Source organism: Metarhizium acridum (genome assembly GCF_019434415.1).
Source record: "Metarhizium acridum strain ARSEF 324 chromosome Unknown scaffold_31, whole genome shotgun sequence".
Lineage (NCBI taxonomy): Eukaryota > Fungi > Ascomycota > Sordariomycetes > Hypocreales > Clavicipitaceae > Metarhizium > Metarhizium acridum.
Window position 1 is genome coordinate 2470623 of NW_027094018.1, and position 18405 is coordinate 2489027.

The following is an 18405-nucleotide window of genomic DNA, read 5'->3' on the forward strand; positions in this document are numbered from 1 at the left end:
GCAAGCTACTGCGTCTTGATGCCTCTTTCATGCATATTGCTGCGTCTTCGTGCTGTCCCCTGCCACCGTTTAAGCGCCGACCTTTGTGATAATCCCCTCATCCCCCTCTCTTCGGGCTGGGACTACCCTTTGTCGACTGTTCTCTGCTCGTGTCTCTCTCGCCTGTGCCGCCTGGCATTCGCCGGCATTCGTCTCCACTCTGTGAACAAGAAATGTGATAACATCGTCGGCCAAACTGAATTCTGTGTATGACCCATGGTCCCATGTCCATGCCATGTCGAACCTCCCATTGGATGGCTGCCTGGGCAAATAGTGCCATCCACATGTCTCCCGAGCGTGCAGCTGGAAAAAGTCGAGCAGGCGGCCATGGCCCAGCCATGTTTGTCAAAGCCGACTGTGAGGGACGAGATGCCGGCTAATTCATATAACATGGAACCAACACCCCCTTCTTTTCCTCTTTCTCCTCCTTTCTGCTTCAGCAAGTCCTTTCAACTCAAATCCTCGTTTCTGTTTGTGTGTTGTGTTTCCCCTTTTCCCCTTTGCCTTTTTTTCTTAGCCATTGCTTCGTAGAGCTGGTCTCTATCTATTCTAATATACATCGTCTCGAATAGCCCTGCAATACCCACCACACACACTCAATCTCATGAAGTTGCTGGTCAGCTTGAGAGACGAATTATTCACTACTATTGCGTTATTGCCTCGCTGTTGTTGTTTGCTTACTCGCCTTAATACACTATCCCTAATAGCGGAATACCGTGGATTTTACTTGCTCGCCGACGCTCAAACCAAGTTCAAATTTTAACTTGTTCAGGATCTTTGTCATTCGACTGCATCGTCAACTACAAGACTAATCAACATGTCGGCTATTCAACTTTCTTTCTCTCTTCGCGTCTCCTCGGGCGTCAAGACGGTGCATCTTCTCGGCTCTTGGGACAACTACGTTGGTCAGCTCCCTCTCTCCAAGGACAAGTCTTCTTCCAAGTCTGGTTCCTGGAAGGGAACTTTCCGCTTCCAGAACTCTGCCCTTGAGGCTGGCCAGCGATACTGGTATTACTACATCATCGACGGTTACCATGTCGCCCACAACCCTAGTGTTACCTCCACCACTGAGCCCACGACCGGCCGTGAGCTGAACATTCTCGACGTGCCCTCTGGGAAGTCCGAGAAGTCCGAGAAGTCCTCGTCCCGCCACCACAAGTCTTCCTCTTCCTCCAGGGATCACAAATCATCATCCTCGTCGTCCAAGTCAAGCAGCAAGGGCTCCTCGCGTCATCACTCTTCATCCAAGGACAAGGATAGCCACCGCTCGTCGCGAAGTCGATCATCACTCTCCGTTGACATCCCAAAGGGACGACCTCTCTCGGTGTCCCAGATCAAGGCTCCCAAGCCCATGTCTCCGCACGCGACTAAGCACATCCTCGACTCTGACTACTACGACAATGAAGCAATTGAGGAACTCACCGCCCGCTTTGGCAGCGCTGGCATCGACGAGGAGGATTTCATCACCAACTTTGGCACATCTCCCGTCTCATCCAGTGGCTCCTCTCTGTCGTACCGCTCCGACAGCTCATCTCCCAACTCCTCCCTCTCCGGCTACAGCACGCCAAGCTCAGACTGCAGCACATGCACTTGCGAGCGCTACGGAATCACCCGCAGAGGCGAGCGCGTCAAGCTCGACTGCGGCGGCTCCAAGTGCGGATATGGAGACGATAGCTCCGACTGCTCCAGCTACGCCAGCGAGGATGAAGAGGACGAGGTACATTACTCCCGCAGCCACTCTCGCCGCCATGGAATGGTTGTCAATTGAAAGGCTAGTGCTGAAATGTGAGAGATACGCGTGTTGGCCATCAGAGGAAGGCCGAAATAGAGAAATCCGGCAGTTCATTCCTTTGAGCAGGCAGACGCTGACGAACTGGCGTCTTGCCGTCTTGCTCCCCAAGTTCTTGTGGTAAATTCCGAATCAGTGCAACCTGTTTGCTTGCATTTTACTGTACCCCCTCACCCGCAGCGTAGAAAGCCGCGCCAAGCAGGTCCTTGGAGTACGCTGGCTGACTCGACTACGGGTGAAGACGAATGGGTCGATGCTGCGGCCCCCGGTAGGCACATGGCCGAAGCTCGTGCCTGCAGGAGTTTTCGTTTGTTAGTTCTTGAACAGGAGGTGGGGGGGCTTCGAAGGAGGACTTCAGCCCCCCTACTTAATCTCCAAAACGTCAAGTGTGGACAGCCTCGATTTTACAGATCGGGGACCGGCCCCAGTGGGAAGGAAAGCGGAGGGAGTTGGACACTTTTGTGGATGTGGCGAAAGACCAGGCGCTAGGATGGTCTCAAGCTAGCCAAGGGTGTAGTAGATAGACCAGAGGCAGCTTCACTGCCTTTTTGAATAGAAGACGGTTGAATCTATTCACGAAATGGTGCGCCAATTGGTGACGGTAATGTGCGATGGGAGTGAAGAGTGAATGGAGAACCAAAGATAATTAATTACCCGTCGCGTTTTTGTAAAGGGGCAGACGGGCGTTGAGCTCTGGTGGAGACTGCTCCACGTCTGCCGCTGCACAATTCGGGACCAGCGGGGAACTTGAAAGGAACCGTCGCCTGTACCAGGGACCACCTGTACACCCGTTGACACCCAGCAGGCGGGGTAGTTCAGACCGAAACTTGAGCTGAGACCTTGATTTCTGCGAAGCATTGAGACGTTTCCCGTTTCTTATTTCCCTTTTTTTTTTTTTCCTCTTTCCATTTCTACAATTTCATAATCAGTAGCCCCTTCCGCATTTTTCTCCGTTTCAGGGAGCTCATCATTTCATAGGTACCTCCAAAAAAACATAGCTAATTTATTTCCTCCACGGCCTGTTACCCCCTACCCCGAAGCTCAACATGGCCGACGACCAGCTCATCCTCCCCATCATCGACTCCCACATCCACCTCTACCCCAAGTCCGAAGTTGATTCCCTCGCCTGGTGCGCGCCATCCAACCCTCTCTACGGCCAGCGCTCCATTGCCGAATACAAAGAAGCCACCAAATCAGCCCCGTCCCTCCTCGGGTTCGTTTTTGTAGAGGCAGACCGCAAACACGACCTAGATGCTGGGAAAACCGACGGCTCGGGCTGGGAAGCCCCCCTCCAGGAAGTCAACTGGATGAAGAGGATTGCCCTCGGGCAGCCAAAAGACGGGGAGGGCCACACCGCCGACGATGCGAAGCTGTGTCTGGGAATCATACCCTGGGCACCAATGCCCAGCGGCAAGGACGTCATGGACAAGTATATTGACAAAGTAAAGGAGGAGGCCGGGGACGCTTGGCCCAAGGTGAAAGGGTTCAGGTACCTGCTGCAGAATAAACCTAATGGGACCATGTTGGCAGGCGATTTTATCGAGAGCTTGAAGCTGCTGGGGGAAAGGGGCTTCGTGTTTGAGGTGGGTATTGATCAGCACAGACGGGGAAAGAAGCAGCTGGATGAGTTGGTGGAGATGATTGACAGGGCTCACGACGGAGTCGAGGAGGATAAGAAGGTGACCATCATTTTGAGTGAGTCTTGGTTGACAGGGTGAGACAGCATGTGAGCTGCTTGCTGACTACCTGACAGACCATCTCTGCAAGCCTGATCTTAGCATTTACAACCTCACATCCGATCCCTCCTTTATCGCCTGGCGAACGGCCATGTACACTCTCAGCAAAGCGTCAAACATATACATGAAGCTATCTGGGGGGTTCTCGGAAATGCCCGAGGCGCTGCGCACCCAAGAGCCCGCACACATTTTCCAATCGACACTGGGGTGGTTGGGCATTGTGCTGGCAACATTTGGCCCGTCACGAATCATGTTTGGTAGTGATTGGCCAGTGTGTACATTAGAAGGAATGGGCGACGAGGCGTGGCCGAAGTGGAAGGAGGTCGTGGAAAAGATGTGCTGGATGGCAACATTGTCGGATGACGAGAGGGCTATGATTTTTGGCGGCACGGCCAAGAAGGCGTATAATTTGTAGGAAAGAGGTTGAAATGCCAGGATTTGACGTAGTACTATGGAGTTGAGATGTATTGGTAACACTTAATATCTGTCACAAGATATGATTCATAAACGTTTTTTTTTTTCCCGGTATGTGAGGGAAGTTCACATGCTGTTTGGATTTCCAGGAGATATTGGCAGGGAAGCATCTTTTCGAGACCCTTAAACCGTGCTCAGTGCCCTGGAGCCCACGAACAAGTTCATCAGACCGTGGATAAAAAAAAGCTAAACAAGCCAGTGGTGGATTTCATTCAGACGCATCCGGAAACCTGCTCCAAGTCTCTTTTGCACATCTCGAATAGAGAGGCAATGACAACCCAACTGACCTCACTTAGTTCACTCAGTAAATCGACGTGGTATATGATAGAATTTGCTCTAACCCAAACGCCAATTCATACATTCATAACTCTCTTTCCATTTGCACATGTACTCCCAAGAGCGTCTCTTTCCCATCCACATCCCCCATCAACCATGACAATGCTGAAGACCAAAGGCATCTCCGATGTACGGCACCCTCTAATCCTGCCCTCTGCCCCTGTAACTACCCATCTTCTCAATCGAACTCATAATTCCGCTCCTCCCCGGCCGCGGTAGGCCTCCGCTCCCCCTCCTCACATGCCCCGGCGGCCGAATCGCAGATCCAGGAGCCCTGATTCCTGAGCCACCGCTTCTCCCAACATTACTACTCTTCGCGTATTCCCCCGACGCTCTCGGAGTCTTTGTTAAATCAGTACGTTCCTGCTGCTGCTGTTGCTGCTGCGCACGTTGTTGCTGTGCACCCCCAACAAAGCTCTGCATAGACATCATCTCCTCCGCCAGTTGCACCAACTCGCCCTTTTCAACCCTCTCCCTCTCCAACATGGTCCTCAGCTCAGTGTTGTCCTTCTTGACAGTCGAAATAACAGCCTCTAACCGCTGAACATCCGCATTGAGTTCTTTAATTGCCGCACTATCCTTGGCAGCCTGCGCCTTGCGCTCTTCGGCCTGCGTATTGTCAGGCTCCAATCTCGTTAGATTGGCTTCTTGGTTCTCACGAAGCTTAGTATTTTCCCCACTCAGTTCCTCGATACGCCTCTCCATGTCCTTAACGCGTTTCTCCCAGCGGGCTTCGTAGGATTTTTTCAAGGCTGCAACTTTCGTTTCGTGCTTGCCCTTGTACAACGCATGAAGTTCTCTAGCCACTCTCTCCACGGCAATTTCCACTTCCTTGTTCGACGTAGCCTTGGCTTTTTCAGGTGACGCAAATGCGTCCTTTGTTTTTTCGCTGTCCTTGCCAGCACGCATACCAGCCATTTTGCTCTCGGCCTCTTGGTGTAGCATCTCGGCTGCTTCTCTGCGCTTCTCGCTTTCTTCGAGTTTCTGTTCCAGCTCTTCTCTTTCACGCTGGCTAGTCATAACCTCCTCCCTGATCTTGCGGAGGACATTCTCCATATCACGCCCACGCTTCTCCCAATCCTCCTTTTCGGCGGATAGTTGTTCCCTGATACCTCGTTCTTCGCGTAGCTGCTCCATCGACTCGCCGACTCGCTTTTCAGCATCGCCAACTGCAGTCTTGAGAGAATGAACCTCCGCTTCTTTCCCGCTCAGAGATGCCTTGAGGGAACTGATTTCTGATAAAAACCCAGACTTGAGTGATTCCAGCTCGCGGGGTGTAATGGAAGGGAGGCTTCGGGGTGTAGGCAGAGGAGGAATATCAAAATCAATCAGGTTGGTGACTTGGCGGTTAGGCGTCTCTGATACACCGGGCATTGTTCGCGACGGCGACAAGGCGCCTCGCTTACCAGGTGACTTTTGCTGTGGAAAACGCATTTGGTCCGTGAAATCCATTAACAAATTTGTGGTGTTGCTGGTACTGTCCGACGGGGAAACCGGTCGAGCAAAGGAATCCTGTTGCAGCTTTGATCGTGAGATGTGTCCATCAAGCCCAGATCTAGTCGGACTCTGTCCCAACTTCGCAAATACCGTCAGGTTAGGCACCACGGAGAAGGTACTAAAAGTGCTGATCATCGACTCATCTGGGGCGGCAGCATCATCGTGCTCCTGCTCTCCAGGTGGAACCTCAGCATTCGTATCCGCATCTGCATCCACGCGCAGCTCGCTCTCATCCTCAAATATATCAATCGCCTTCTTCAGACCCTCATTGCTTCTCACCATATCTGCCACACTAATTTTCCTCTCCTTCATCGCCCTCCCCTCATCATCTTCACGCATCGGGCTAATTTTGATGGGAAATCTCGCCACCGGGGACATCTTTCTCGGACTTCTCTGCGGCGGCGGTCCCATGGACCCATTCTCTGTACTACTGCTTGAGGCACTTTTCTGATCGCCCAGAATCTTGAGTGGTGACAGCTCCGTCCCGGAAATAACACGACTATGCCGAGCCTTTGACGGGGAGACGTTCTCCTGGCCCATATTGCTGGTCTCGTTGACGGAGGACAAGAACGGCGAAGAGTGTCCGGAGTCATCTAGAGGTTCGGTGCCGAGCTTGTTCGTGCTCGTAGTGGTGGTGGTAGAGGTAAACGCGCGCACCTCGTACTGCTCGTACTTCCTCTTGCTGGGCGGCGTAGCTCTGTTAATGCTTGCCTCGGGGACAGGAGACAACGGGGACGTCATAATGCAGAGAGCCAAGATGCAACAGGTCTATCAGTAGAATAGCAAACAGTTTGTCGACACCGTCAGTGATGTCAAAGTTCAGTATAATGTCATGGAACGTTCCGTTTGTTGATGCTCGACGTGCAAAAGTGAAATCGGGACCCCGTACTCCGTAAATCTATTATGCAATGATAGAATCAGCGCACTATTGTCGTTGTGCACAGTTCAGAATTTGTAAAAAATTCGAGTTCGTCTCTTAACTTGCCAAAAGAAAAAAAAGGCCTCGTCGTTTGAATCAATTCCACAATGCAACCACGCCCTAAAACACGTTGCACGACGACCCACCTTGTTATGTCGTTGGCTCAGCAACCATCTTCATAGCAGATCACGTGGGCTCCAACGTAGACTTGACGCTCGCAAGTTTGAAGTGATATTTTCTAGAAGAAACAGACAACTGAGCTAAGCCAAGATAGCAACAGCGTAATCAGGATTTGAACTTGACATTCTTAATAACCCAGGAAACCGCAGGCCAACGAGTACGACTACTTTGCTCATGTCTTTTATGCTTTACGTCTGTGGAGAACTCAACGCCAAACCTCCGTGAGTCAGCTCTACTAGTCGGTTATCTGGACCCTCAACTTCAACCACAGTCCACGACTCCAGCCCCACAACCAACCTCAACCAACCTCGTCAGCAAGGCAGCATGGCGTACATTACCGTTGCAGCAGCCACTCTTACGAGTGTGCCGCTTGACTTTAAAGGCAACCTTGCGCGTATTCTAGAGAGTATCAAATTGGCCAAGGAGCAAGGTGCGAAATTGCGTACTGGACCTGAGGTATGCATGATGCATATGCGGCTCCCTGATAAAACTGACATGAGTCGCTAATGATAGCAGTTGGAAGTTCCTGGCTATGGATGCCTCGATCATCACCGTAGGTTTCATAAATATCACCATGATCTATGACTATTCGATGGCTGGTATTGCGCGGGGAGCGTGAGATGGCAAGCTGACCAAACGCAGTCGAGGGTGACACATTCCTCCACTCGTGGGAAGTCGTCGCCCAGATCCTCAACGAACCCATGATCAAGGATATGCTCATCGATGTAGGCATGGGAGTTCGCCACAGGAACGTTCGATATAACTGCCGCGTGCTTCTCACGTATCAACATATATACATGATTCGGCCCAAGATGAGTCTTGCCAATGACGGGCTGTACCGCGAGGCGAGGCATTTCACTGCATGGTCGAAGCCTCGGACTACTGAGACGTATTACTTGGAGAAGGTTGTGAGGGACATTACGGGGCAGAGATCGGTGCCAATTGGCGATGTGGTTCTTTCGACAATGGATACTTCTGTTGGGTGAGTTTTTAAGTATGGTGGGGTGAGCTTTGGACGGTGAGAGATGCTAATGAATATAGTTGTGAGACTTGCGAGGAACTTTTCACGGTGAGTTTGTTTCAAGCTCTGAGTTTGCTTTATGTAGGAATGCTTATGCTGATGCTTTCAGCCTTCAAACCCGTCAACTTATATGGGCCTCAATGGCGTCGAAGTCATTCTTAACTCGAGCGCGTCACATGCTGAACTGAGGAAGCTGAATACAAGACTGAATCTCATTCAGAACTGCACTCGCAAATTGGGCGGTTTGTACGTGTACGCAAACGCCACGGGTGTTGGTAGGAAGAAATAATTCTGCAACGCATTCGTTGTTCAAATCTAACATGCAAGCAGACGGCGAAGCAAGAATGATGTTTGACGGTTCATCCATGATCCTCTGCAACGGCGCCGTCTTGGGCCAGTCCCCCCAATTCTCACTCGTGCGTTTCCCTACCCAAGCCGTTTTCGCACGTCACTGACGCGCGCACTAGAAAGAAGTCGAAGTCCTCACCGCAACAATCGACCTGGAAACCATCCGCAGCCACAGAAGCAGTATCTCGCGCAACGTCCAAGGCGCTGCTCAACCGGACTATCCCCGCGTGGAGTGCGACCTCTACCTCAGCCGGCCCGCTGACGAAGTCTTCATCTCGGATACCCTCCACCTCTCTCGCGAAATCCAGCTCAATATCCCGGACCCCATGCAGGAGATCTACATGGCGGAAGCAGTCTTCCTGTGGCAGTATCTCACGCGCTCCAACTTGGGAGGCTTCTTCATCGCCCTCTCAGGGGGGCTTGATAGTGCCAGTGTCTCTCTGTTTGTGTACGGCATGGCCAAAGTGGTATTGCAGTCTGTCAAGTCAGGCGATGAGAGAACCTTGTCGGAGCTGCGTCGCATCACGGGCGAAAAGGATCTTGTCCCTGAGACGCCGCAGGATATCGTGTCGCGCCTCCTGCACACGTGTTACATGGGGACAGTAAACAGCGGCGAGCACACGCGATCAAGAGCAAAGAGACTGGCAGCAAGAATCGGTGCGTTTCACTCAGATGTCAATATTGACGAGACTGTCTCTGCGCACGAGGCGGTTATCAAGCAGGCGATGAATTTTGAGCCCAAGTTTCAGGTGGAAGGGGGCTCTGTGGCAGTGAGTTGCGACCAAGGGGGTTCTGCATGTGTGGTGGAAACTAATTGTGCAGGAAAACCTGGCCAAACAGAATATTCAAGCTCGCAATCGGATGATTGTTGCCTACGAGGTATGAGACCTTATGAGATGTTGGATGTATCTGACAGATTCCAGCTTGCGCAATTGAGCACGACGGCCCGCAAGCTACCCAGGGCAGGCACCAGTCTTCTAGTTGTAAGTCGAGTGATGTGTTCACATCCAACGCGGCTAACACCGATAAGCTCTCCTCTGGTAATGTCGACGAAGCTCTACGAGGGTACGTACGTCCACCACCACCTCAGACCACCTCAAAGAATATCGGCTAACGATGGTAGATACTTGACCAAATACGACTGCAGTTCTGGAGACATTGCCCCTCTTGTGAGTCAACACATGCCAAGTAGCATGCTGTAGGTGTCTGACGTGTACGCAGGGCAGCATTTCCAAGTCCGATGCCAAGTCGTTCCTCGCCTGGTGCCGCGACAAATGGGACATGCCCATCATCACAGTAATTACAAGCCCGCCGCCCAGGATGTTGAGATAGAATACTAATTTCGCAGGAATTCCTCGAAGCACGTCCCAGCGCAGAGCTCCTCCCCCTTTCTGCGGGTGAACAAGACGACGAATCCGAGTCCGAAATGGGCTTCACGTACGACGAATTGAGCACATTTGGCATTCTCCGAAAGGTATGACCGCACCCGACTCACTCATGAACGCATCACGACCAATGGTTTCCCAGAGCCCATTGCCAAACAGCGGGGGAAACAACAGTGGTTCTAACATATCTAGGTTGAAAAACTCGGCCCCTGGTCCTGCTACCTCCGGCTCCTCGTTGAATGGCAAGACCGCCCCGGGTACGGCCCTCGCGAAGTAGCTACGAAGGTGCTCAGGTTCTTCCGCTTCTATTCGATCCACAGAAATAAGAGCACGATATTGACGCCAAGTGTGCACCTAAGTGCCTATGTAAGTTGCATCAATAAAGCATTTCCTTTTCCCTGTTCCATCCTTTTTCTCTGGGGGAAGGGGGGTAGTAAATGGGTAGGGGGTTTTCAGGGAGAGACACTAATGATGTGTTCAGAACCCGGATGACAACCGGCATGATTTGAGGCCGTTTTTGTACGTGATCAATTGGCCATGGCAGTTTGAAAAGATCCAGAAACATGCCGAGGAGCTGGCGGAGAAACTGGAGAGGAAATAAAGTACATGGTAAGTTATTGTCCAGGCAGGATGTTTTATATAGAGCAGATTGTTGGGGCGGACGAATAGACGGAGTGTGCTGCGTCTTGTGATAATTGACCGTGTGCCTGCAGAAGCAAACACCCTGGCTCAGCCAGGGTGCGCATACGGCATGATGTGTCGGTGGAAACAGCAAAGCAAGTCCATATACCTGGCAATATGACCTGCCTGAAACCAAAAATGACGCTGCGCCTGGGTCTTTTCCCCATGCCAAGGGGTGTGTATACGAGATGACAGGGCCCAGAAAGACCTGAGACGTCTCTTGCCAAACGGCAGATTAACCTTTTTTTTGTCCTCCCCAACAGCAAGCGCTCCATGTACCTATATTTGTCTTACGTAACTGCCACCGCGTCACGTCAGCCATTCCCGAAACTCTAATCTGGTGTCCCCAAAGATTCGCTACACCTAGTACGGCTCGTAAAGTCCCCGCCCCCCCCCCCTTTCTAAAGTCTAGATTCTATCAACTGGGAATCTAAAAAAAAAAGAAAAAACAGCAACACAGTTTAAAAAAGGAACCGACTTACAAAATCTATCGCTAAGGGATGAAACCAGCGCCCCATGCACCAACCGCCAAGTCCTTGCCATTCAGTGCTTCCCAAAGACACCAAGCCACCACCATATCAGACAATCACAACTCTCCATAGCAGGGCCCGTGAAAACCGTTTCCCGTCCGTCCCAAGCCCTCCTATAAAAAGCAAGGCGTTTGAACCCCAACAGACCTTTATCTTAAAACATTTGCGCATCGATTGATATGATATCCTTGCTACGGAGCACTTCAACCACAACGACTGGTGTATTGTACTACCCAATGTTAATATGTAACCCCCGGGCCGCGTGGGCATGCCGACAGAGCATTGCCATGTTGAAATGGCATCATGTGAATACCTACCTAGGTAGGTAGGGGTCTGTCTACATGTCATCTAGGACAGTATCGCTAATATGGCTTCGAGACGTACCATGTACATAGACCAATGCACGAAATGAAAAAAGGTTCCCTATCGAACCAGTATCTATGCAGTACCAGGTTCTCCCATAGTCTACTCTCCATCTCACAAACATGAATTGATCAATATTACCAACGCTTTTTCGTCTCTTCATCATCATGTATATATAATATATATATTGAAATATTGAATAGCTTTTATTGGTCATTTCGTAAAGTCGTTACCTAAACGCGGTATTGTCCAACACACACCTTCTTTGACGCTTTTTGTTTAACGTAATCAAAACAAGACGGTGAACAAAGATGGTCGTAAAGTCATCATCAGAATCGCGGATGTCTCTTTCGTTTCCAAACAAATCTCCCACCGTAAGTCCCTGTGAAGCTAATTGAACGGTGAAAGAAAAGAAAAACAACGTTATGCCAAGGTAATGTGGCGTGGGAATACCCACAAACCAACTCATCGTGTCTGGCCTGAGGATCGTAACAGGCTCGAAGTGCTCTCGCTCTCTTTTGATGTGTTCGTATCGTTGGGTCAGGTTTGTCAAATCAAGCCACAGGTCGTCGTAGTCTGAGACCGTTCTCCCAGCACAAAGCTAAAAAAGAAATAAAAGAGAAAAAAACTATAACCCACAGCAAATCATCAAAAAATTAATCCCCTCCATGCAAACCGTAACTCATCAGGCACGTACAGACGTGACAGGCATGCTATGTAACATAGAAGTAGTGGCCATCGCTCGTCAGCAAGTCTTTGACCCGAATAGACGTGTTTGATGAGACGACTGCCGAAAATACAAGACCGGAGTCCCCTGCAAAAAAAAAAGAGGAAAAAAAGGAAACATGAGGGCAAAAAGAAAAAGATGAGAAGTACCCATTGAAACAAGGAACGTATCTGTATGATGTGGCGAGTTTGCGGCAGCATTTCGTTCCGTATTATTCGGGAGATGGTGATATTGGAAAGTCTGTGAGCTCAAACCCAACATGTCGCTGTCGTTTCGCCGCTGCCAGCACTAAACGCCCCAAAAGCCAGTACCGAATATGAAGAATAAGGTAAAACACAAAAAACAATGCTAATTACGGCGCATCGCAATTAAGCACTGCTCTAATAGCAGGGTATCATCACACTGAGATGCGTGGCAAGATAAGTGGCAAGTTATCTCGCGTTTACCGCCTCCTAGGTGCGGTAATGGCGGGAGCCGGTCGGTTGAGCGCGTCGTAAGCTGGAGCCGGCACAGTTGTCTCCATTATAGTCCGTCGTCGCTTGAGGTCTCCGTTGCTCATACCATTGGCTTCGCTGCCAGATTGGGACAAGTCCTCATCATCTTCGCGCCCTCGCTTCATGCCTCCCGAGGCACCATTCATCAGTGGCGGCTGTGGCGCATAGCCATTGGGCATAGGGTTGGACATGTCAGCTGCAGGTGCATATACATCACCACCAGGGCCTGCATTAGTCTGACCTCGGTCATTGCTGACAACATTGTAGAGGTTGCTGGTTGTCTGCTGCACACGAGGAGGCGTATTGTAGCCATTGTTTTGGGGGTAGTATGACTGATGCGGAGCCGCTGTCCGAGGCGTCGCTCGCCCAGAGCTAGAGGGGTGGCCAGGAGACCCTGTCATGTCAGGGTTGATGTTCGCGTCGTTGGCCAAGTTGCCAACGCTTGGTGCCGTATAGTTGTAAGAGGAGCGAGATGCATCATAAACACCGCTGTTATGGGTATATTCTGCCTCATGCTCAGGTTCGCCTTCTTCTTCGTGGCCGTGTGCAGACTGCTCAGATTGCATGATACCGTTGGTAGATTTGGTATCATGCTGCTCCGTAGGCTGACCAGGCGCGCCGGGTCGACTAGATGGAGGTCCCATGTCGCTCTTAGTATAGGAGCTAGTCTGGCTATAGATGCGGTCATTGTTAGCAGGATTCGTGTTCTGGTACGGCGACTGCTGAGAAGCAGAAGCACCATACATCTGACGGGAGTTGTCATAGCCCTGGCTGGCCTGGTGATAGGGCTGCATGTTCTGGATCGGCTGGCCAGGGGGTGTCGTGGCAGGTGTGTTTGGCATCGAGCGCGTGCTGTTTAAGCCGGTTTCCATGGCTAGTGGGTTGTTGTTGCCTTGCGCACCATTCATTGCCTGACCTTGCCAGCCAAAGTTGTCAGAAGCGCCCATGCCACCTACGCCTGGATTACCTGGTGGTGTGGGAAACGTATGAGCCCGGTCAAGAGTTGGACGGCTAGCCATGCCGCTGTGAGAGGGAAGAGACGCCTGTGAGCCAGGAAGGGCCATCTGCTGATGCTGCTGAATAGACGGCAAGCCGGGCGGAGGGGGGGGATGGCGAATTTGGCTCTGCTCTTGTTTGCGGCGTTCAGCAGCAGCCATGACTTGGCTGGTACGGGTCTGGTTCGTGGGATGATAGAGCAGAGCTCCAATGTTGTGCACAAACAGTGGATAGAGCATTTCCGTGATCTTTTCCTTGTTGGCGAAGTCCAGAGCCCGTTCATAAGGAATCCTAAAATTTTCGTCTTAGTGTACTGTCACTGTGTTTTTTTTTACATCCCTGGCCCACAATGGAGACAGTACGTACCAGACGCCCTTCAAATGCATAGGGCCGATTTTAACGACATGGCGCACTTTTTCGCTCTTCAGAATGCCATCTCGTCGACCTCTTGTCATGCCAGCTACATTTAACAATTTTGTGCCGTTGATCATGTGGTTATCTGTAGAGAAGGGGGAGGATTAGCCATAAGTTCTTTCCAGCTATGTGTTCCAGTACACAACTAGGGGTCTCCTTGATATAGCCCGGTTCGAAAGTTTTGGTTCGACATACCTTCACGTCTGGCAACGCAAATTCCTCGAGCTTCAACTTGAAAGCACAAGCTGCCCTCATCTTCCCACAACGTAGCGGTTACCCGTGGTTTCATGCCAGGAGGGGGGTTCTGTCCAGTGGTGTCAAAACCGGCGTAGTGGTTGGCCATTGATGCCTGGCCAGCAACTCCAGGAAGTGGTAGGACCGAAGGCGCCGCACCCATGGGGTTCGACACTGCTTGGGCGGCAGAAGGCGATGTCAAGCCATTTGTGTACTGAGGATACTGGCCATATGGATTTGGATTGTTGTAGTTGCTAGGTCCGGGTTGCATCAGATGCGGTGGGTGCTGGTACGAGGTGAGGTTGCTTGAAGTGACAGTCTGGGGGGGCGGAGGCTGGCCCCCAGAAATGTGCTGGGGGTAGTACATCTCCGGGTTCTGGTGGTTCATGGCGTCGTAGCTGACAATATGAGTCGCTGGCCCTGCAATGGTGGTGTTAATGGATTGACAGAGTTTGCGACGGTGGAAGGCAGCAACAGATATCTATATTACTCATGCAATAAAGAACATGGGCGTTGTGCATCTATTGAAGAAGGCGACAGGCGAGACAAAATGGGTCAAAGGGAAAGGAAAGAAAGAGCAGAAGGAAAGAGAAGGAAAAAAAAAAAAAGAGGCCGGCAGTCGGTGGCAGGTGAGGACGACGAGGTTGAAGGTGAGGAGGCGGTTAAGGATGCGGTTGAGGGTGAAAGAGGAGGGGCCTACAAGAGACAAAAGACGCGGACAGGCAGGATCCTTCCTCGCCTTTGAACTTCCGCGCGCCTCGTCGACTCGTCACTTCGTCTCGACTCGCACTTGGGTGGTTGGCCACGGGGAGAGGGAGAGAGCAACGAAAGAGAAAGAATGAGCAAGATGAAGGAAAAGAAGGATGGGGAGGCAAGAGAGAAATAGAGGAGGTCGGAAGGAGGGTCTTTGAGGACCATCCAAGAGGTGCAGGGGATCGCGGCAGGGTCAGGCAGGGTCGAACTGGTCGGGCAGGTCGAGGTACTTAAGTAGGGCCAGCTGTGAGAGGTCTTGACTCTGGAGCACACTGAGTACTGAGTACTTGCGCAGCGAGCAGGTCAACTGGTCGGAATCAGGTACTACGCGGCCCAACAATTGAAGTACTTGTAATCGAGCTGGAGCGAGTGGAACCAAGCCGGCTTTGGACCAGGAACATTGGACCTTGGGAACCCAGACCCTGGAAGACGGGCTCGAGCAGGGAAGCCCGGGGGCTTTGGTTAGTATTACTACCACCTGGCCACGGAGTACCAGGCGTGCTCAAGTGCAGTTGCCGCTGGACATGGAAGTCGCGGTACTTGGTCAATCGCGGAGGCTCGATGTTCAAGTTCAGTGACTCTGTCCATGAAGTCGGGTTCGACGTTTTTGCTGTTATACCTAGCTGCCAGTGGCGCCGTCCCCCTACTACTCGCCGTTTTCCCACGCAGAAGCTTATTGTGTGCAATTGGGTCTTTATGCGTGTGTAGGTTTTCAAACGGCCGCCAGACTGGGCCAAGCTAGAATGAACAGTACAGAACGGCTCGTGTCCGGTTGCCGTTGGCACACACAAGGCACAAAGCCTTTCACCACATGGCTTGAACAATACGAAAAGCTTTTTGTGACTTAGGGCTCCAATGTCCCCGTAAGGTTTGCAAGCGCGCGGCGCGACTCTGCAAAGAGAAAGAAAGAGTGGACGAGCGGACGAGTGGGCAGCTTTCGAGCTCCAGTTTGGAAACCCTGGAAAGTGTGGAGGGCCCGTCTGGCACTGCCTTGGGGAGGCGACCGTCAAGCGGCACAGCGACAACGGAACATTGAAGACGGACAGCCAGGTGCAGGCGTGCTCCGTCTGGGCGTCTGTTTATACTATCTCCCGTGCTCCGCAGAGTGTGCAGTGGATGATGCCAAGTGCGGATGCGGGAGTATTAATTTGTATGAACATGGGCGAGGGCGTGGGCGTGCACGCTCGGGTGAGGGTGCGGGTGAGGGCGTGGCCATCAACTCGTCAACTCGTCAAACTCGTCGACTCGTGGGCATGGGCCGGACCTGCAAACATGGACGTGGCCGAACATGGAAGATGACAAAGGGACGCGCTCCGTGTGTTCAACCTTCAACCATTGTCGGTACCAAGCACCAAGTACCTGATTGAATTCTGCGTGAATCCCATGACCAAACGCTATATTTCACAGTCTTCGATATTTCTCGCCTTGAGAATTGTGGAATCCACGGTCCTTGCCCAGCCATTGATTTGCCATAATTAGGTGGTGGGATGCCAAAGGCGAACAGCGAAGGACCGAACCAGTTTCTAGAGGGCAAAGAAAAAAGTACATTGGATGGTGGATGATGGTGGACTGGGCATGGAGTTGGCCTGGATGTGAGTGCTTAAACCGAAGAGGGGTCCATGATATCGGCGGGTGTCGGCGTGCAGGTGGCATTCAAACTTGGAAACTCGAACCAGAACTCTGACTTGTAAATGTGGATGCCAGGTCGGCGAGGAAGAGGCGCCAACGTCGCACTCCAACTTGGACTTTGGTCTTGGAAGGCGAGAGCTGACATGCATGCCGTCCCGGCGCCTTGGCTTCAGAGCTTTCAACTTCTCTGCTCCGTATTGTAGTCCGTAGCCCGCACTCCGTAGTCCGTTGTCCGCATTGTGTCCGTATCAACTCATCCATGCACAACTACCGGCCACTCGGCTCTATCATCTAAAACCCTTCAGTATGACCAAGTATGGAGTGCCTCGATTGGCGAGACTACAGCCGGCCACGACAGAGACAAACGTTGTCATCCTCCTGACCACTCAACTGCCCAACCTCTCCATCCCGTCCCTCCCTCACCATGATTGCTGGCTGGCTGGAGCTCCAACTTGACCTGGCCTGGCCACCTAGCTGGCTGGGGTGGGTTCCCTGTGCCGTGTCCTTCGTTCTTGTTGCTTTGGGGCTGCTGACCTGGATGCCTGGCGGACCAACAGACTCCGGCCTCTTCTGTCAAGGCATGGGTCTTAATACCGCCCAAGTTCTGTGTTCGTGTTTGTGTCTATGTCTCGCCATGTCTTGCCGTGCCTTGCCTCGTCTCTAGAGCATGATCGAGACCCCGGCCCCGCGCTGTGGCCAATTGGTCCTCTTTCTGCGCCAAATCTTCCTCCTGGTTCCAGTAGTATTTGTTTGCTTCGGAGGGTGCCCCGTACTGTTTTGTTTGACCTATATTCCGATGTCACCGGAAATCAAGTAGTTCTGAATGATAAACCTCGATTTAAACATTGCCATCAGAAGGTCTCCAGCCCAGTCTCGGCCCTTGTCAACCACATCCAGGTTCTCTAGCCCAGCCTCGGTGGGCTTTCCGCACCGGGGAAGGCAAGGGGAGATGGAGTGCGCACCCCAGGCTAGAGCGATCTGAAAGCTGCAGGGCCTTTTTTGGCGCTTGTCCGTCGCCGTAACGCGAAATGCTAGCGGGTAAACAGGGTAGATGGCCTGTACCTATTATATACTAGGTACCTAGGTAGGTAGCCATTCAAGCAGACAGAAATTGAAACAAAGCACTGTACAGAGTGATATTGAGCATTGGAGAGGAACAAGCTGTGTCCTGGGCAGTCCGCGATTCTCGGTTCTCGTTATCCAGGCAGGTGCCAGATAGCAACCATGCAAATAGTACCTAACGTGGTCACTGGAATCGAAAGCCCAGTTATTGAGACCCTTAATCATACCATCATGTCAATGATTTGCATGGACTGGCTGAACCTGGACAGTGCTTGGCAATTGGCGCAACCAACGCCCGAAGGATAGCCATAGCCGAGACCAACCCTACTTTGTTTCGCTGTCCGTGAAGGATTGTGTTCTTCGACCGCCCGACGCTGCTCCTGTCCGTCTCAACCCGCGCCGCCACGGCAACCGTTGTATTTTCCCCTCTGTTCCGTACCCTTGATAGCTTCAAGGCATGTCCAACTGACTGGGAAGGAGGTTGGCTTTGTCGAAGCTCACTGCAGTCGTTTAAGTCTTCCATAGTCAAGGTCCACAGTTGGGCGCCGCAATGGTCACAGCGTCTTTTTTTTCGATGACAAGGGTGTGGATGAAGGGAGTGGAGCACGAATGAGACAACTACCAAGGCCCCAGGAACTCACTCATCATACTCTTCGGCGTGGATTGTGTAGACAAGGAGAACAGGTAATGGCGTGGGACCCGAGCTCGTATGACTCTTTAAACGGAAGACTTCTACCGTGTCAATTTATATCTCCAGAGACTGAAAAAGAAAACCCGATATCGGCCCAGGAAAAAAAA

At 51.7% G+C, this 18405-nt stretch overlaps 5 protein-coding genes across 5 annotated transcripts; 3 read left to right on the forward strand and 2 right to left on the reverse strand.

Annotated features, from left to right (window-relative positions):
• Nucleotides 1-856: 856 nt before the first annotated feature.
• Nucleotides 857-1807, forward strand: J3458_005645 (uncharacterized protein; the record flags this gene model as incomplete). Its single annotated transcript, XM_007811982.1, has 1 exon — nt 857-1807. One exon carries the CDS (start codon nt 857-859, stop codon nt 1805-1807), a length of 951 nt encoding a protein of 316 aa, XP_007810173.1.
• A 1067-nt stretch (nt 1808-2874) lies between these two features.
• LRA2 (L-rhamnono-gamma-lactonase) lies at nt 2875-3979 on the forward strand (the record flags this gene model as incomplete). Its single annotated transcript, XM_007811981.1, has 2 exons — nt 2875-3523; nt 3582-3979. The coding sequence occupies 2 exons, from the start codon at nt 2875-2877 to the stop codon at nt 3977-3979; spliced, it is 1047 nt and encodes a 348-aa protein (XP_007810172.1).
• A 375-nt stretch (nt 3980-4354) lies between these two features.
• J3458_005647 (uncharacterized protein) lies at nt 4355-7952 on the reverse strand. Its single transcript, XM_007811980.2, has one exon. The coding sequence runs from the start codon at nt 6610-6612 to the stop codon at nt 4516-4518; it is 2097 nt and encodes a 698-aa protein (XP_007810171.1). The 5' UTR covers nt 6613-7952; the 3' UTR covers nt 4355-4515.
• Nucleotides 7049-11278, forward strand: QNS1 (glutamine-dependent NAD(+) synthetase). The gene is made up of 10 exons (XM_066118922.1): nt 7049-7426; nt 7487-7523; nt 7613-7952; nt 8012-8039; nt 8101-8266; nt 8322-8407; nt 8459-9404; nt 9463-9508; nt 9561-10090; nt 10206-11278. The coding sequence occupies exons 1-8, from the start codon at nt 7295-7297 to the stop codon at nt 9468-9470; spliced, it is 1743 nt and encodes a 580-aa protein (XP_065976444.1). The 5' UTR covers nt 7049-7294; the 3' UTR covers nt 9471-9508; nt 9561-10090; nt 10206-11278.
• Nucleotides 11279-11466: 188 nt separating this feature from the next.
• On the reverse strand, nt 11467-15073 carry J3458_005650 (uncharacterized protein). The gene is made up of 2 exons (XM_066118923.1): nt 13882-15073; nt 11467-13806 (listed from the first exon to the last, which is right to left on the reverse strand). Exons 1-2 carry the CDS (start codon nt 14004-14006, stop codon nt 12468-12470), a joined length of 1464 nt encoding a protein of 487 aa, XP_065976445.1. The 5' UTR covers nt 14007-15073; the 3' UTR covers nt 11467-12467.
• Nucleotides 15074-18405: the final 3332 nt, after the last annotated feature.